This window comes from Neoarius graeffei, chromosome 27 (assembly GCF_027579695.1).
Source record: "Neoarius graeffei isolate fNeoGra1 chromosome 27, fNeoGra1.pri, whole genome shotgun sequence".
NCBI lineage: Eukaryota > Metazoa > Chordata > Actinopteri > Siluriformes > Ariidae > Neoarius > Neoarius graeffei.
The window spans coordinates 26,662,392-26,679,382 of NC_083595.1; the positions used below are offsets into that span (position 1 = coordinate 26,662,392).

The 16,991-nt window shown below is 46.0% G+C and overlaps 1 protein-coding gene across 1 annotated transcript in view; it reads left to right on the top strand.

Annotated features, from left to right (window-relative positions):
• Positions 1–16,991, top strand: part of LOC132875003 (uncharacterized) — an 88,476-nt gene that overhangs the window by 18,055 nt on the left and 53,430 nt on the right. The window contains 3 exon segments of the mRNA XM_060911552.1: positions 69–199; positions 294–437; positions 2,229–2,453. Of these exon segments, the coding sequence (XP_060767535.1) occupies positions 69–199; positions 294–437; positions 2,229–2,453 (500 nt within the window).

Below are 16,991 nucleotides of genomic sequence, written 5' to 3' on the forward strand. Positions count from 1 at the left end.
TTAAATACTAGTAATATGCATTTTTGGCATAGGTGTGATATGCCCTGTTACATGCCCTCTCTTTGCAGTGCTGGTCCTGCTGCTGCTTCTGTTCCTTAGAAGAAGAAGCTCTAAGAAGGAACAGCCCCTGATCAATGATGATGATATCCGTGACAATGTTTACTATTATGAAGAAGAGGGTGGTGGAGAGGATGATCAGGTGTGTGGGTGTGGCTTTTTTGTGCCCCCCAAACAAACAAATGTGAATATAAATAATGATTTCATCCTAATTTGTCAACCTCCCACCCCAATAGGACTATGACCTGAGCGTTTTGCACAGGGGCCTCGACAACCATCCTGACGTGTTCCGTAATGATGTGGCTCCCACCTTTATGCCTGCCCCAGAATATCGTCCACGGCCTGCAAACCCTGAGGAGATTGGCACCTTCATTGATGATGTAAGACGTGCAGTTTTTTGTGCTGTAGAATCTGATTGTACTACAAAACATGTCTCATGCATATAAAAGTGACTTGACTTGTGTGGTCCATATAAACAAGTGTTCCATCTTGCAACATGCTGCTTCCTTGCCACTGTTGTGAACTTGGTCTGACTCTCCCTTTGCTAGTTAGCATCTGTCTTTTTTTGTCAAGCAATCATGACAAAGTTTAGTGAACTTGAGAGAAATGTTTTGGGATAAATTTATTAGGGATAAAATTAAGGGTTCCCTTCCCCTCAAAGATGCTTTGCTACAAACTATTCAAAGCACTATATAAATCCTAGAGACTTGTGCAGGCAGGTCTGTGCTGAGCCTTTTATGTCTGGCTCAAATCCTGGCAGCATTGCAAAATTGGAACACTTTCCTGGACAGTGTTCTAGACCGCTCGACCAGAAGATCACATCGTTAACTGAGGTTATGTAACGTGGTATGTATGTGGCCCATATGTACTGGTGCCACATCATGACTGTGAAATCGCAACCTGAGGCTGGCACACCAATTACATTCTTAAACGCGCTCAAACTTGGTTAAACATACACATACAGACAGGTGCCTCTATAGGCTTCAGCCAAAGGCTGAGCCAAAAGTGATTTTTTTTTGTATGTGAAATTTTTATTATATAATGAATAATAATTTCTTTAGCAAATGATTAGTGATGCAGGATGATTGATCCCTCAATGCGTTTCTAAGATGCTCCATGTAAATGTAGCTCCATGACATTTTTAAAGCAGATTGGGAAAAACTCATTGCTTATGCACATAATCTTGGGTATCTGGAGCCACAAACTGAAATAAGACGTGTGGTGTTTTTTTTTTTTTTTAAAAAGCTGCTTATTTTAGAAAATGTGCTTCAACAAGCTGTTCAGGTTTAGCTCCTCTTTGTGTCATATGGGGAGCTCATGACTGATATCCATACAAGATGTGTTTGAGTGTTCGCTTGCTCATATTTGTACATGTATACTGTGTATGTATTTTTAAAAGGAAGACAGTGTCCCTGGTTTCTGCCATCTTACTCTCTGAGGTTCAAATCATGACCTCATGGATTCCAAACATGACTTTCCAAACTTGTGGACACTGCTTCTAAATAGTTGTAAACAACCCTAAAGGTACTGGAGTGTCAAGCGTTAGTTTAAAAAAAAAAAAGCCTGATCATTTTATGTGACCTGCTTTGTTTTTTATTTGCTAAGAAAGTGATATTTTTGGACAGCAAGAATCACTTTGCTATAGCAGCAGGATTGTTTACTAGTATCTGTGTCAGTACTGTGTAATTCGTTATCTAGCCGAGTAAGATTTAAACTTCATAAAAGTGAAGTCTGTTTTTGTTGCCAGTAAAAATCATGGTTACAGAATTTCTGATTAGGTTTTTAGCATTAGAAACATTTATCACATCACATCACATTACAGCACAGTTGAAGTTCTTTCTGAAGCAATGAATCTCTTTGGGTTGTTGTGGGTGTTTTTAAGCCAGGAGCGCTTGCACCTAATTGACTTAACAGCCATGAACAATATATACAATTATGTAGGGGGAAAGTACCTATGCCTTATACAGTAGTGTGTTTGGGTTTGTTGTGTGGAGATGTGTATATAAAACTTTGTATGCATCTCCCAATATTGCCTATTGGCCAGGATTGGTGGTGAACTCATTTTATAGAATCCAGACAATGTAGTTAAATTTAGCTTTGCATTACTTTTGTCATTACTATTGCTCTCTTCAGATTTTGCCTCCATGTGTTTCTGCTTTTATGTACCATAGAACCTGAAGGCAGCTGATAATGACCCTACAGCTCCCCCCTATGATTCCCTCTTGGTGTTTGATTATGAGGGTGGTGGATCAGAGGCAGGATCCCTCAGCTCCCTGAACTCTTCCAGCTCAGGAGATCAGGACTATGACCGTCTTAATGAGTGGGGACCACGCTTCAAGAAATTGGCTGACATGTATGGCGGAGGAGAGGACTAGGAATTGGGAGATTTTTCAGAAGCTTCATTTTAGGTATGAAGCACAAAGATGGACAGACTGATGGATAGATGTAAATTTGGGACAGTTTTAGTTTCCATGTTGGTTTATGATTTAATATTGGAACAATACTGTCCAAAACAGGCTAAAAGAGTGGCTATTTTTTGTGGCTTATTTGTTAATGGATTACTTTTTACTGCATTATTTTTCAAAGCACTGTGAGGTATGATGTTTATCAAAGTTTTATCAAGTTTGTATCCCATTTCTGTGTTTTTAGATAGATTTTACATTTGATTCCTCTGTACCATGTAATTCACACTGTGTAGCCATTAAGTTGTTTGTTTCAATTTTTTTTTTATTAAATGTTATACACAATCTAGTTTCCCTACTTCTTTAAAAGGTATGGCTACTGATTGGCTGTACCATTTTAAACATTCTTTTGGAGCCAGCAATCAACAAGGTTTCATTGGAATTCTTCCCTGAATAACCTAAGCCTCATGGTCATAGTTATGATTTTCTGTTTCAATGTTGACTTTTTTTAATAGTTAGATTTATTCAAAAGAATCAGGAAATCTTAATTGCAAGTTACCCAAACATTAAGTGTAAAACTATGCTTAGTAGTAAAAACTAAATTATTCTTATTGGAGACAAACAACATGTTGCAGTACTGCAAGGCTGTTATGGAAGGTGAAGTAGTCAGTCACAAGTTTGGCTAAAACTGTGTACAAAGTTATCTAATGTTTTTTTTTTTTTTAATTTGAGGCCCAAGCCCATTGTCTGCAGGAGTAGAATCACTTGAAGGACTGAAAGCTCCATCCAAATCAGTACTCTAGATTGTTCCTTCAAGCTAGTGTTCAACATGGCCATGTCTGTCTTACTACATTGTGTTACTCTATATTGCACTGCATAGAGTGCTCTACATAGGCTGGTACTTTACACTCCACAAAGTGCACCAGGTCAGATAGATACATAGGTAAGCACTGCTTTACAGCTGTGCATGAAATTGCATATGGTGCAGTGTTTGAGTTCTCCAGTCCTATGTACTATCTGCACTGACTATATAAGCTGTTGCTATTGTTCTGGAGTGTCATCTCTTAACCCTGCTCTGGTGTTAGCTTTCTGTTACTATCTCTTATGTTAATGGGTCGGTTTTGACCCGTGTCTTAAATCAGCCATAAAATACCCTAAAAACAATTATCATCCAATTTGTTTCTTACCTCTTGGTTACCTTGTTAGGCTCCCTTATCCATGAAAAGATTGGTTTTAATATTTTTGTTGTGGCCCCCTGGGCCTTTCTTTTAACAGCATACCCCTCGTTTTCAATATTAAAAAAAAGTGGTCAAATGAACCTCAAAAGAATAATGTAAACAAAAGGTTGTTCTGTTACCTAACTATTACTGAGGGGTATTAGATCACATCTCTTAAATGTTCAAAAAAAAAAGATTTTAATCAGGGCTTTGAACCGGTTCAAGGAACGAAAACGAAAACCGGGAACTTTTTCTATTTCACATGGAACAGAAACGAAACCAGAAACTTTATGTTCCGGAACAGAAACGCTTATTAAAAATAATGGTAACCGGTTAATACCGGTTTTTATTTCGTTCCTCAAAGTTTCCGTGGCCTACAAATAAAAAAGCCATTCTTCTCCTGCGCAAGTTTCTATGACCCGACGTTCGCTGACTGAATGGAGAGAGCGGGAAGGTGGACTACTAGTGAGTAAATGCATTACTGAGTGTCTCTGAGCAAAGAAGAGCCTGAACGTTGCAACCTCCCTATTGGCTGTTTGTAAAAATGTATCAATTGTTGCCCTTCCCACGGGAATCATCACGGGCTCGAGAGACGAGACCTGACGAGTTATTTCGTTGGTAGCAGAACAAAATGTCTGGACACAAATCGGGTTTTCAGAAAAGGAAAGAAAATAAACGGAGGGTCGAAAATACAAAAAAGGAGGCAGAAAATGCAAAACGAGTTTTAAGGTAGGACAAATGGTTACTTTTCTGAGGCGGCTCGCCGTGGCTGCCTGCAGGCTGATTTATTATAGCCCTGTAAAGGTTCGCTAGATGTGGGTGGAGCACAGAGGACGGCAGGACAGAGACTGAGTTCGCAAAACTCTTTTATTTGCACTTTTCAGTGGCAGCGTTTCTCTCTCAGCCACACACGCACGCACACACATTCCGGTCCTCGGGTTGTGGAGAGAGCCCCTCTGCTCTCGCTCTCCCTCCTTAAATAGCCCGGTTTACTGGGGAGAACACACACAAAACATAGATTAATCACACTCAGGTGAAGCGATTCTGCCACTTACCTTCCCCAACTCCGCCCTCCTGTCACAGACCGGCGCTTGACCACGCCCCCGCTGCCACATACCCCCACCGCCCGACTCAGGCCGGGCACCCGTCCGGCCCGCAGCCGACTCCTCCCCCCCCCCTTGACGGGAGAGGAAGTCCGCAACGACCATCTGCGCCCCCGGCCTGTGGACCACCTTGAAGTTGAAAGGTTGGAGCGCTAGATACCAACGGGTGATCCGCGCGTTGGCATCCTTCATGCGGTGGAGCCACTGGAGGGGCGCGTGGTCCGAACAGAGGGTGAAAGAGCGCCCCAGCAGGTAGTAACGGAGGGCGAGGACCGCCCACTTGATCGCCAGACACTCTTTTTCGATAGTGCTGTAGCGCCCCTCACGCACCGACAGCTTCCGGCTGATGTATAATACTGGGCGATCCTCTCCCCCCACCTGCTGGGACAAAACGGCCCCCAGCCCTCTGTCCGACGCATCCGTCTGTAACAAAAAAGGGAGAGAGAAGTCAGGGGAGTGTAACAGTGGCCCCCCACACAGTGCAGCCTTTACCTCAGAGAAAGCCCGCTGGCACTGCTCCGTCCACTGGACCGGATCTGGCGCCCCCTTTTTAGTGAGGTCAGTCAGCGGGCTGGTGACGTCCGAATAATTAGGTATAAACCTACGATAATAGCCAGCCAGCCCCAGGAACTGTCTCACCCCCTTTTTGGTCTTGGGCCTCGGGCAGGCCGCAATCGCTGCGGTCTTATTAATTTGGGGACGCACCTGCCCGTTACCCAAGTGGAAGCCCAGATACCGTACTTCCACCCGCCCAATCGCACACTTCTTCGGGTTGGCAGTGAGCCCCGCCCGCCTCAGCGACCTAAGGACGGCCCTCAGGTGTTGCAGGTGCCGCTGCCAGTCATTACTATAATTGATGATGTCATCCAAGTAAGCGGCCGCATAGGTGGCGTGGGGCCGGAGGACCCGGTCCATCAGCCGCTGAAACGTAGCGGGCGCCCCAAACAGCCCAAACGGAAGTGTGACAAACTGGTGTAAGCCGAACGGTGTGGAAAAGGCCGTTTTTTCCCGGGATAATGGAGTCAAGGGGATCTGCCAATATCCCTTCGTCAAATCCAGTGTCGAGTAAAAGCGAGCCGTGCCTAGTCGATCGAGCAGCTCATCAATACGAGGCATTGGGTACGCGTCGAATTTAGACACCGCGTTGACTTTTCTATAGTCCACACAGAACCGGACCGAGCCGTCGGCCTTGGGAACCAAGACCACCGGGCTGCTCCAGTCACTGTGGGACTCCTCGACGATGCCCATTTCGAGCATGGCCTGAAGTTCTTCCCGAACCACCTTTTTTTTGTGTTCGGGTAATCTATAAGGACGGCTACGCACTACCACCCCCGGGGGCGTCTCTATGTGGTGTTCTATGAGATTGGTGCGACCGGGCAGGGGCGAGAACACATCCGAAAACTCGGCCTGCAACTGGGCGACCTCCGTGAGTTGGGTCGGGGAGAGGTGGTCTCCACAGGGGACCGGAGAGGTGCGAGATGCCAATGACCCTTTTTGGACCTCCGGCCCCAGCTCCGCCTTCTCCGGAACTACCGACACCAATGCCCCGGGGACCTCCTCGTTCCAGAGCTTCAGCAGATTGAGGTGGTAGATCTGTAGCGCCCCCTCCCTGTCCGTTCGCCTAACCTCATAGTCGACGTCCCCGACTCGCCGTGTGACCTCGAAGGGCCCTTGCCACTTGGCGATTCATTTGGAGCTCGACGTGGGCAGCAGGACGAGTACCTTATCTCCCGGAGTGAACTCTCTAAGGCGTGTGCCCTTGTTGTACAGGCGGGTTTGCCGTTCCTGGGCCTGCCGCAAATTCTCCTGAGTTAAGTGGGTGAGTGTGTGGAGTTTTGCGCGCAGATCCATAACGTATTGAATTTCATTTTTGCTCTGCGAAGGTCCCTCCTCCCAATTTTCCCGCAGTACATCTAAGATGCCGCGCGGCTTACGCCCATACAATAATTCAAACGGGGAGAACCCCGTGGAGGCTTGGGGGACCTCTCGCACTGCAAACAACAAGGGTTCGAGCCACTTATCCCAGTTACGTGCGTCCTCACTTACGAATTTTTTGATAATATTCTTGAGGGTGCGGTTGAACCGTTCGACTAAACCGTCCGTCTGTGGGTGATACACGCTGGTGCGGATCGGCTTAATACCCAGTAGCCCATACAGTTCGGCCAGTGTTCGTGACATAAACGAGGTGCCTTGGTCAGTCAGAATCTCTTTCGGGATTCCGACCCGGGAGATGACGTGGAAGAGGGCCTCTGCAATACTACGTGCGGAGATATTGCGAAGAGGCACCGCCTCCGGGTATCGCGTTGCATAGTCCACCAGAACCAATATAAAGCGGTACCCTCGTGTTGACCGATCTAATGGCCCGACGAGATCCATCCCAATTCTTTCAAACGGGGTCTCGATTAATGGTAGGGGGCGCAAAGGCGCTTTTGGAATGGCCGCGGGATTTACTAACTGGCATTCGCGGCACGCCGTACACCACTTACGGACGTCGCCGCGAATCCCCGGCCAATAGAACCGGGCCATTATCCGGGCGAGTGTTTTATCCTGCCCGAGGTGTCCCGCTATGGGATTAAAGTGAGCCGCCTGGAATACCAATTCCCGGCGGCTCTTTGGAATTAACAACTGGGTGACACGCTCCTTCGTCTGAGTGTCCTGCGTCACTCGGTACAACCTATCCTTTAAAATGGAAAAATAGGGGAAGGTCGGGGTGGCGTTCGGCTGGAGCGTTTGACCATCGATTACTCTCACTTGGTCAAACGCGTGTCGCAGAGTTTCGTCTCGCGATTGTTCCAGTGGGAAATCTGCGAGGGATTCCCCAATAGAAAGAGGAGGGGCCGGGGACTCCTCACTCTGTCGCGGAGATGACGTAGACGGCTCTGCGACCACAGCTCCAGCCAAAACGACACCGGGACCCCCCCCCCGCTAACCGGCAGGACCCACTCTTTACTAGGTGTGCCATCAACCCCTGGAATCCCGGCCAATCAGTCCCCAAGATCAAAGATTGGGTAAGGCGAGGATTAACCGCCGCCTTTACTATGGATTTGTCCCCTCTGAAATGTATGTGGACCGACACCAACGGGTAGCAGTGAACATCCCCGTGCACACACAACACCTTCACCCCTTGTGCTCCCCCCAATGCCTTGTCTTGCACCAGGCTTTGGCGGATCGAGGTCTGGTTGCAACCCGAATCCACCAACGCCTGATATGTCGCCCCTTGTACACTTACCGGTATGCGATATGCTCCGGCCTGATCGAGGGCAGCCTCTGGCGCGTCGGGGATCCGCACCACCGCCCCCACCTCCATCGCGACACACTGTTGCTGCAGGTGGCCCGGTTACCCGCAGCGCCAGCAAACCGGCCCGGGCCTCCCCTCTGCAGCTGTGGTTTGAGGGTCACTCACCTGAGGGGGGGGAGAGACAGACACAGAAGGGAGAACCGGGAGGGCACCACGGGTGCGGCGGGCCGGCTGGGGTGGAGCCGGCCCCTGACTCCGTGGTGGGGGAATGGGGCGAGGACGGGACACGGGAGGAGGGGGAAGAGAGAGAGAGAGAGAAGAGGAGAGAGAAGAAGATGACAGCCGTTGTCCTGCCGCCGGGACAGCCGCCAGATGATCCTCCGCCAGTCCTACGGCCTGATCCAGCGACGCCGGGCGGTGGCACTGGACCCACTCCGCGGTTCCGGCGGGTAGGCGGGCGATGAATTGTTCCAGCGCCACCTGGTCGATGATCCCCTCGGCGTCGCGATCTTCGGCCCTCAGCCACCGCCAGCAGGCGTCCCGGAGCTGCTGGCCGAACGCGAATGGGCTGCCGACTTCCTCCATTCGCAGCGCGCGGAAGCGCTGGCGCTGCTGCTCCGGCGTGCGCCCCACGCGCTGGAGGACAGCCCGGCGAAGGTCGGCGTAGGCCAGCCGGCGATCGGCGGGGAGCTGTAGTGCGGCTAACTGCGCCTCTCCCGTCAGGAGGGGGAGGAGCCATCGGCCACCCCGAGGCTTCGGCGACCTGTTCGAACAATGCGATGAATGCCTCGGGGTCGTCCTGCGGGCCCATCTTAGTCAAGGTGATGGGAGACGGGCCCGCGGCCGGTGCGCTGGTGGACCCCGCCGACGCGAGGAGGCGCCGGAATGCCTCTCGGTCTTTCTGTTGAGCCAGCACCAGGGCTTCGAAGCGTTGCTCCTGCTCCTTCCGGAGCGTGACGAGTGCCTGGTGCTGGCTCTGCGGAGCCGTGGCGAGGGCGTGGATCAAGTCCGCGAACGGGGAGGATTCCATGGGGCTGCAGGACAGGTGCTCCACGATCCCGGGTTTTGGCACCACTGTAAAGGTTCGCTAGATGTGGGTGGAGCACAGAGGACGGCAGGACAGAGACTGAGTTCGCAAAACTCTTTTATTTGCACTTTTCAGTGGCAGCGTTTCTCTCTCAGCCACACACGCACGCACACACATTCCGGTCCTCGGGTTGTGGAGAGAGCCCCTCTGCTCTCGCTCTCCCTCCTTAAATAGCCCGGTTTACTGGGGAGAACACACACAAAACATAGATTAATCACACTCAGGTGAAGTGATTCTGCCACTTACCTTCCCCAACTCCGCCCTCCTGTCACAGACCGGCGCTTGACCACGCCCCCGCTGCCACAAGCCCATTTAGTTAAAATAATTGATATAAAATGTTTATAGTTATAGTTATGTGATGGTTGTCCTGATTTAGACTGGTGTTTTTTTTTGGGGGGGGGGGTTGCGCGATGTTGCACCCGGGTCCAGATTAGGGCAGAACCGGCCCTGGCTACATTTCAGGTGTAGTTTGTTTTATGTATGTATGTACTTGCATAGATGTGTACTTGGCCTTCCAATATGGCGCCTAACAAAATCTCGCGGCGCGGTGACGTCATGCGGTAGCCCTCTATAGGGCCTGACTAGCCTTTGGTAACACACTAAACGAATTATCTTTCATTTTTGGCACTTTTTCTGTTTGTGTAGATGGGAAGACATACTGAGAATCCAAATCGCCAACATTTGAAATAATAATTGTTTTGAATTATTTCTTGTCTTATTTAATGAAGGCTGTAATAGAATTAGCCTACATTTGGCTTAAGCCGGATGAGACAGAGACATAATTTTATAGCCATTTGTTAAATCGCTGACAGGGAACGTAATTAACCGTTCCAGGAACGAAATTTTTTTTGTTCTAACCGGTTCGGGAACGTCTATTTAATGGTGGAACCCAAAACCGGAAACATTAAAATTCCGTTTCTGTTCGGAACGAACCAATAGGAAAAAAATTCTGGTTCAAAGCCCTGATTTTAATTTTATCAACTATAATAACATCTATAGTGTTTCGGGTCAGTTTCGACCCATATGTATTTACTTCAAGAAAAGGGCAAAAAAGTTTTGGTTTTTTTTATTCCTGCCTGTCGATGTGTCCCAGAGACTATCAGTGGCCTCATTGCTGGATCTGTACACTCCAGCAAGAAGAACACCAATGTAGGCATCCAGGCATTCCTCATCAATGTCATTCCACATGTTGCCATGGACTTTTTTTTCCTTCAAGGTTTGTCACAGCAATTATGACTTTTTTTAGTGACAATGGCATAAACAGATCAAAACATGACTTGATGTCACTTACTCTCGTCACCGCAAACCTTGTGATCCCAGGGGTCGTTTTGATGACATTTGCAGCAGCTGTCCTGCCATGTACGTCAGGAGGTACTGAGCTCCAACAGATGTTGCCACTTTTGGATCTGAATGTTTCAGCAGGAGCAGCTTCAGCACCGGTGACGACCTCATCAGACTGATCAGATGTGCCTGTGTCTTCCGGTTGATACGCCACATCTTCCTCCTCAGAGACCTGCTCATCTCCATCGCTATACTGCTCTGTGTCCTCTGCCTCATTATCAGCAAAGATATGATCCAGAGCTTGGCTTACATTCAGTCCTCTTCTCATTGTTGCATGCTGTAAATTGGAGATGTGTACTCTGCAAGTCACCAACTCTAAACTCAATTGGCCTTACATGCCTGGACATGTCTGTCTTTGTTTGTTCTGTCAAACAGGCAAAGAGAAAAGCCCCTGACTGAAACTCAAGTGGTTGGAGGAAGAGCTGGCTGTTGGCTGATTGTGTTTGATTTCAGTTTTGGCATTTATTATTGTTTTATAATCTTATATTTTAACTGGGTCGAAATTGACCCTAACAACACAAAGGTCACAGTTTTCACCAGAGTATTTTATAATTTAGTAAAATTATTTTTTTTGGATTTTATTTTGTTTAAATAGAAGTTCCTGACAAAGTCAAAAAGTCTTGATGCAATAAACAAATTTATGTAGTACTTTTATGCATGCTAAACCTAAAAACGGGTCGGTGCCGTTCGGGTGGCATGGTGGTGTAGTGGTTAGCGCTGTCGCCTCAGAGCAAGAAGGTCTGGGTTCGAGCCCTGTGGCCGGCGAGGGCCTTTCTGTGCGGAGTTTGCATGTTCTCCGCATGGGTTTCCTCCGGGTGCTCCAGTTTCCACCACAGTCCAAAGACATGCAGGTTCGGTTAACTGGTGACTCTAAAATTGACCGTAGGTGTGAATGGTTGTCTGTGTTAGCCCTGTGATGACCTGGCGACTTGTCCAAGGTGTACCCTGCCGTTCGCCCATAGTCAGCTGGGATAGGCTCCAGCTTGCCTGCGACCCTGTAGAGCAGGATGAAGCGGCTAGATGAGATGAGATGTACGGGTTCCCAATCCTGGTCCTGGAAAACCTTCGGTCACCTTTTAGTGTTCTCCCTGCCCTAACACACCCACTTCATCTCAGGAAAAGCCATTAATTAGCTGCTCATGGGTTTCATGTATAACATGAGCAGGGGCAACTCCAGGACCAACGTTACAGCCCTGTCCTGTAATGGCACACCACTTGGCACAACTTTTCATAGCTCTACCCTTAACCCACCTAAAATTCAATATATAGGTAATGTTTTGACTGTAGGTTTACTGTTTAACTTTTAATGTGGATATGAGCAAGTGATCAGACATGGCACTTGCAGGATGAAGACTGTTCATCAGCATGATTGTGTGGCATTGTATGATGCATTTAGAGTACAGATCTCACAGGTAAAATTAATAACTGACAAGTGTGAATATAAATAATCTCAAGCACATAGCTTTAAAAAAATAAAGTCAAAGACCAGGAACTGGTCTTTCCAAGCAGTCTCCTGTCCCAGTATTAACCAGCTCTTAAGGTGCATGGGTGCGGCACAGATCTGTTTCCTTCAGCCTCTTGCCTATTAAATTCTAGTTTAGATTAATTATGGTGATTTAAATCTGGAGTGACGAATCATCAGAGCCAGAACTTGGACAGTGCTGGCGTTTCTGTACACTGGTATCTCCCACTGTACTGTATAGTCATCACAGTTTGGCCCTTGTCACTCAGCTTTATGCTTGCCCATTTTGCCTGCTTCCAACGCATCAACTTCAAGAACTGACTGTTCACTTGCTGCCTAATATATCCCACTCCTTGGTAGGTGCCACTGTAATGAGAAAGAATGTTGTTCATGTCACCTGTCAGTGGTTTCAATATTATGGCTGATCAGTGTCTTTGTAGCCTATAAGTAAATGTATTTGTAAATGCAGAGCTAGGGTATTTAGGGGTGTTGATGATTGAGTTTACCTCTTATCTTACACAGATTTGTTTTTGCTACTGTAAAACATTAACCATTGTTTTAAGATATACAGTAGAGGTGATATAGTTTGAACCCAGTGTGGAATATCTTTTTAAGCATATTTGGGGAGGGGTGGTTCCACTAGATGGTGCCATCGAGTTTTAGTTCAGCCTGCAGTCTTGTAGGTATTATACAGTGGTGCTTGAAAGTTTGTGAACCCTTTAGAATTTTCTATATTTCTGCATAAATATGACCTAAAACATAATCAGATTTTCATAATCAGATTGGCTTTCTCCTTGCAACCCTGCCAGTGTTCTCCTGATGGTGGACTCATGAAGATTAGCCTATGTGAGAGAGGCCTTCAGTTGCTTAGAAGTTGCCCTGGAGTCCTTTGTGACCTCGCCGACTGTTATACGCATTGCTCTTGGAGTGATCTTTGTTGGTCAACCACTCCTGGGGAGGGTAACAATGGTCTTGAATTTTCTCCATTTGTACACAATCTGTCTGACTGTGGATTGGTGGAGTCCAAACTCTTTAGAGATGGTTTTGTAACCTTTTCCAGCCTGACGAGCATCAACAATGCTTTTTCTGAGGTCCTCAGAAATCTCCTTTGTTCGTGCCATGATACACTTCCACAAAAATGTGTTGTGAAGATCAGGCTTTGATAGATCCCTGTCCTTTAAATAAAACAGGGTGCCCACTCACACCTGATTGTCATCCTATTGATTGAAAACACCTGACTCTAATTTCACCTTCAAATTAACTGCTAATCCTAGAGGTTCACATACTTTTGCCACTCACAGATATGTAATATTGGATCATTTTCCTCAATAAATAAATGACCAAGTATAATGTTTTTGTCTCATTTGTTTAACTGGGTTCTCTTTATTTACTTTTAGGACTTGTGTGAAAATCTGATGATGTTTAGGTCATATTTATGCAGAAATATAGAAAATTCAAAGGGTTCACAAACTTTAAGTATTTTGAGGAAAATGATCCAGATGAGATCTCATCTCATTATCTGTAGCCGCTTTATCCTGTTCTACAGGGTCGCAGGCAAGCTGGAGCCTATCCCAGCTGACTACGGGCGAAAGGCGGGGTACACCCTGGACAAGTCGCCAGGTCATCACAGGGCTGACACATAGACAACCATTCACACTCACACCTACGGTCAATTTAGAGTCACCAGTTAACCTAACCTGCATGTCTTTGGACTGTGGGGGAAACCGGAGCACCCGGAGGAAACCCACGCGGACATGGGGAGAGCATGCAAACTCCGCACAGAAAGGCCCTCGTCGGCCACGGGGCTCGAACCCGGACCTTCTTGCTGTGAGGCGACAGTGCTAACCACTACACCACCGTGCCACCCATGAGATGAGATGATATAACTAAATAAAAAATAAGTATTGTGTGAAATAGGTGGTGTTGAATGATTTTAAATACTGAAACACTGCTTCCACCCTGTTATGTTCCATTCCACCTTGTTATGTTCCATTCCACCCTGTTAAGTTAAATGTTTTTTTTAAATATTTTGACATAATCACTAAATCTTGTTAATATGTTTGTGCTACATTGGAAGGTTAGGAATATTAAATGCACCTATATATGTAGGTTTGAAGAGATGACAATTTGTTCAGTGATATCAGTAAAAGGGATGTTCAAAAAAGTCATTTCATATAGGATACACCCATATACTGTTTTATTATCAAATAACTTTTTATAGATTAAAACTAAATCCTATTATGGGATCAAAAAGGACAAATTATTACTATGAAAATGTTCTTATTCATCAATATTACTATATTGAACTATATGCAATTTATAGGTTAATGTCCCCAACAGGGTGGAACACTTTCAGCAACAACATTTAATAAAACTACCTGTAATTATTACTATATTCATCTCTGAGCTTGACCTTTATGCATTTCTTATAGTTAAACATGTCAATATTGAAAAACAATATGAAAAAATATATTCCACTAGTATTTTTTTCCCCAACTTAACAAACCTGAAATGTTGCCGCAAAAAGAGAATCACCCATATATATATATATATATATATATATATATAATCATCATCTCTAGCCGCTTTATCCTGTTCTACAGGGTCGCAGGAAGCTGGAGCCTATCCCAGCTGACTACGGGCGAAAGGCGGGGTACACCCTGGACAAGTCGCCAGGTCATCACAGGGCTGACACATAGACACAGACAACCATTCACATTCACGGTCAATTTAGAGCTACCAGTTAACCTAACCTGCATGTCTTTGGACTGTGGGGGAAACCGGAGCAAACCCACGCGGACACGGGGAGAACATGCAAACTCCGCACATAAAGGCCCTCGCCGGCCACGGGGCTCGAACCCGGACCCTCTTGCTGTGAGGCGACAGCGCAAACCACTACACCACCGTGCCGCCCATATAGATAGATAGATAGATAGATAGGCCCTTGTCACTCAGCTTTATGTGTGCCCATTTTGCCTGCTTCCAACGCATCAACTTCAAGAACTGACTGTTCACTCTTAACAGGTTTTTCTGGTGTACACACTTTCTTCACCTGTCAGGGTCACTATATGTTCGTCAGAGATGCTCCTCTATGTCTCATTCAAGGATAACATTAAAGTTCATGGAGCGGTTTGGACATGTCTCTCCCTCTCTAACCTTTTGATTCAACTCATGTCAGAGCAGTTTAGTGGCAGAGGATCCTATGCCTATCCTGGGAATATTGGGGGGTGATGTGGGAAATACAGCCTGGAGGGGAGGCCAATCTATCACAGGGCACTATGCACACACTAATTTACACCACACTCTTTACTGGCATGTTTTTGGGTGGTGGTGGGAAACTGGATAACCCAGAGGAAACCCAGAAGGACATGAGAATATGCACAGAAACGCCACACACAGACAGTAACCTGGGCTCAGGATCGAGTCCACGATCTTGAATCTGTGAGACATCATAATAATTTCTAAACTTAATTTATAAACTGTAGGTTTTCACAGGAAAGGAAGAAAGACAGGAACTGTATCTTCCACTTTCTTGTTTTTGAAAATGGACAAGTTATATAATTATAGTTTTGATAAAACAAAAAAATGTTTCACCTACTTCAGCATAATGTACTTTTCACTGCCTTTCATTTATTTATCTGCAGCAAATGGTGATTTTTTAAGTCCTGTTTTAGTTGTTTATTATTATTATTTTGTCCTGCGTGCCTCATCGTTATGGAAATATTGTCATTTATGGGTCAGTCTAACAGCCTAACCTATATTTCATATACAGTGCTGCTTGAAAGTTTGTGAACCCTTTAGAATTTTCAATATTTCTGCATGAATATGACCTAAAACAACATCAGACTTTCACACAAGTCCTAAAAGTAGATAAAGAGAACCCAGTTCAACAAATGAGACAAAAATATTATACTTGGTCATTTATTTATTGAGGAAAATGATCCAATATTACATACCTGTGAGTGGCAAAAGTATGTGAACCTTTGCTTTCAGTATCTGGTGTGACCCCTTTGTGCAGCAATAACTGCAACTAAACGTTTCCGGTAACTGTTGATCAGTCCTGCACACCGGCTTGGAGGAATTTTAGCCCATTCCTCCGTACAGAACAGCTTCAACTCTGGGATGTTGGTGGGTTTCCTCACATGAACTGCTCGATTCAGGTCCTTCCACAACATTTCGATTGGATTAAGGTCAGGACTTTGACTTGGCCATTTCAAAACATGAACTTTATTCTTCTTTAACCATTCTTTGGTAGAACGACTTGTGTGCTTAGGGTCGTTGTCTTGCTGGATGACCCACCTTCTCTTGAGATTCAGTTCATGGACAGATGTCCTTACATTTTCCTTTAGAATTCGCTGGTATAATTCAGAATTCATTGTTCCATCAATGATGGCAAGCCGTCCTAGCCCAGATGAAGCAAAACAGGCTCAAACCATGATACTACCACTACCATGTTTCACAGATGGGATAAGGTTCTTATGCTGGAATGCGGTGTTTTCCTTTCTCCAAACGTAACACTTCTCATTTAAACCAAAAAGTTCTCATCTTGGTCTCATCTGTCCACAAAACATTTTTCCAATAGCCTTCTGGCTTGTCCACATGATCTTAACAAACTGCAGATGAGCAGTAATGTTCTTTTTGGAGAGCAGTGGCTTTCTCCTTGCAACCCTGCCAGTGTTCTCCTGATGGTGGACTCATGAACATTAGCCAATGTGAGAGAGGCCTTCAGTTGCTTAGAAGTTGCCCTTGAGTCCTTTGTGACCTCGCCGACTGTTATACGCATTGCTCTTGGAGGGATCTTTGTTGGTCAACCACTCCTGGGGAGGGTAACAATGGTCTTGAATTTTCTCCATTTGTACACAATCTGTCTGACTGTGGATTGGTGGAGTCCAAACTCTTTAGAGATGGTTTTGTAACCTTTTCCAGCCTGACGAGCATCAACAACGCTTTTTCTGAGGTCCTCAGAAATCTCCTTTGTTCGTGCCATGATACACTTCCACAAAAATGTGTTGTGAAGATCAGGCTTTGATAGATCCCTGTCCTTTAAATAAAACAGGGTGCCCACTCACACCTGATTGTCATCC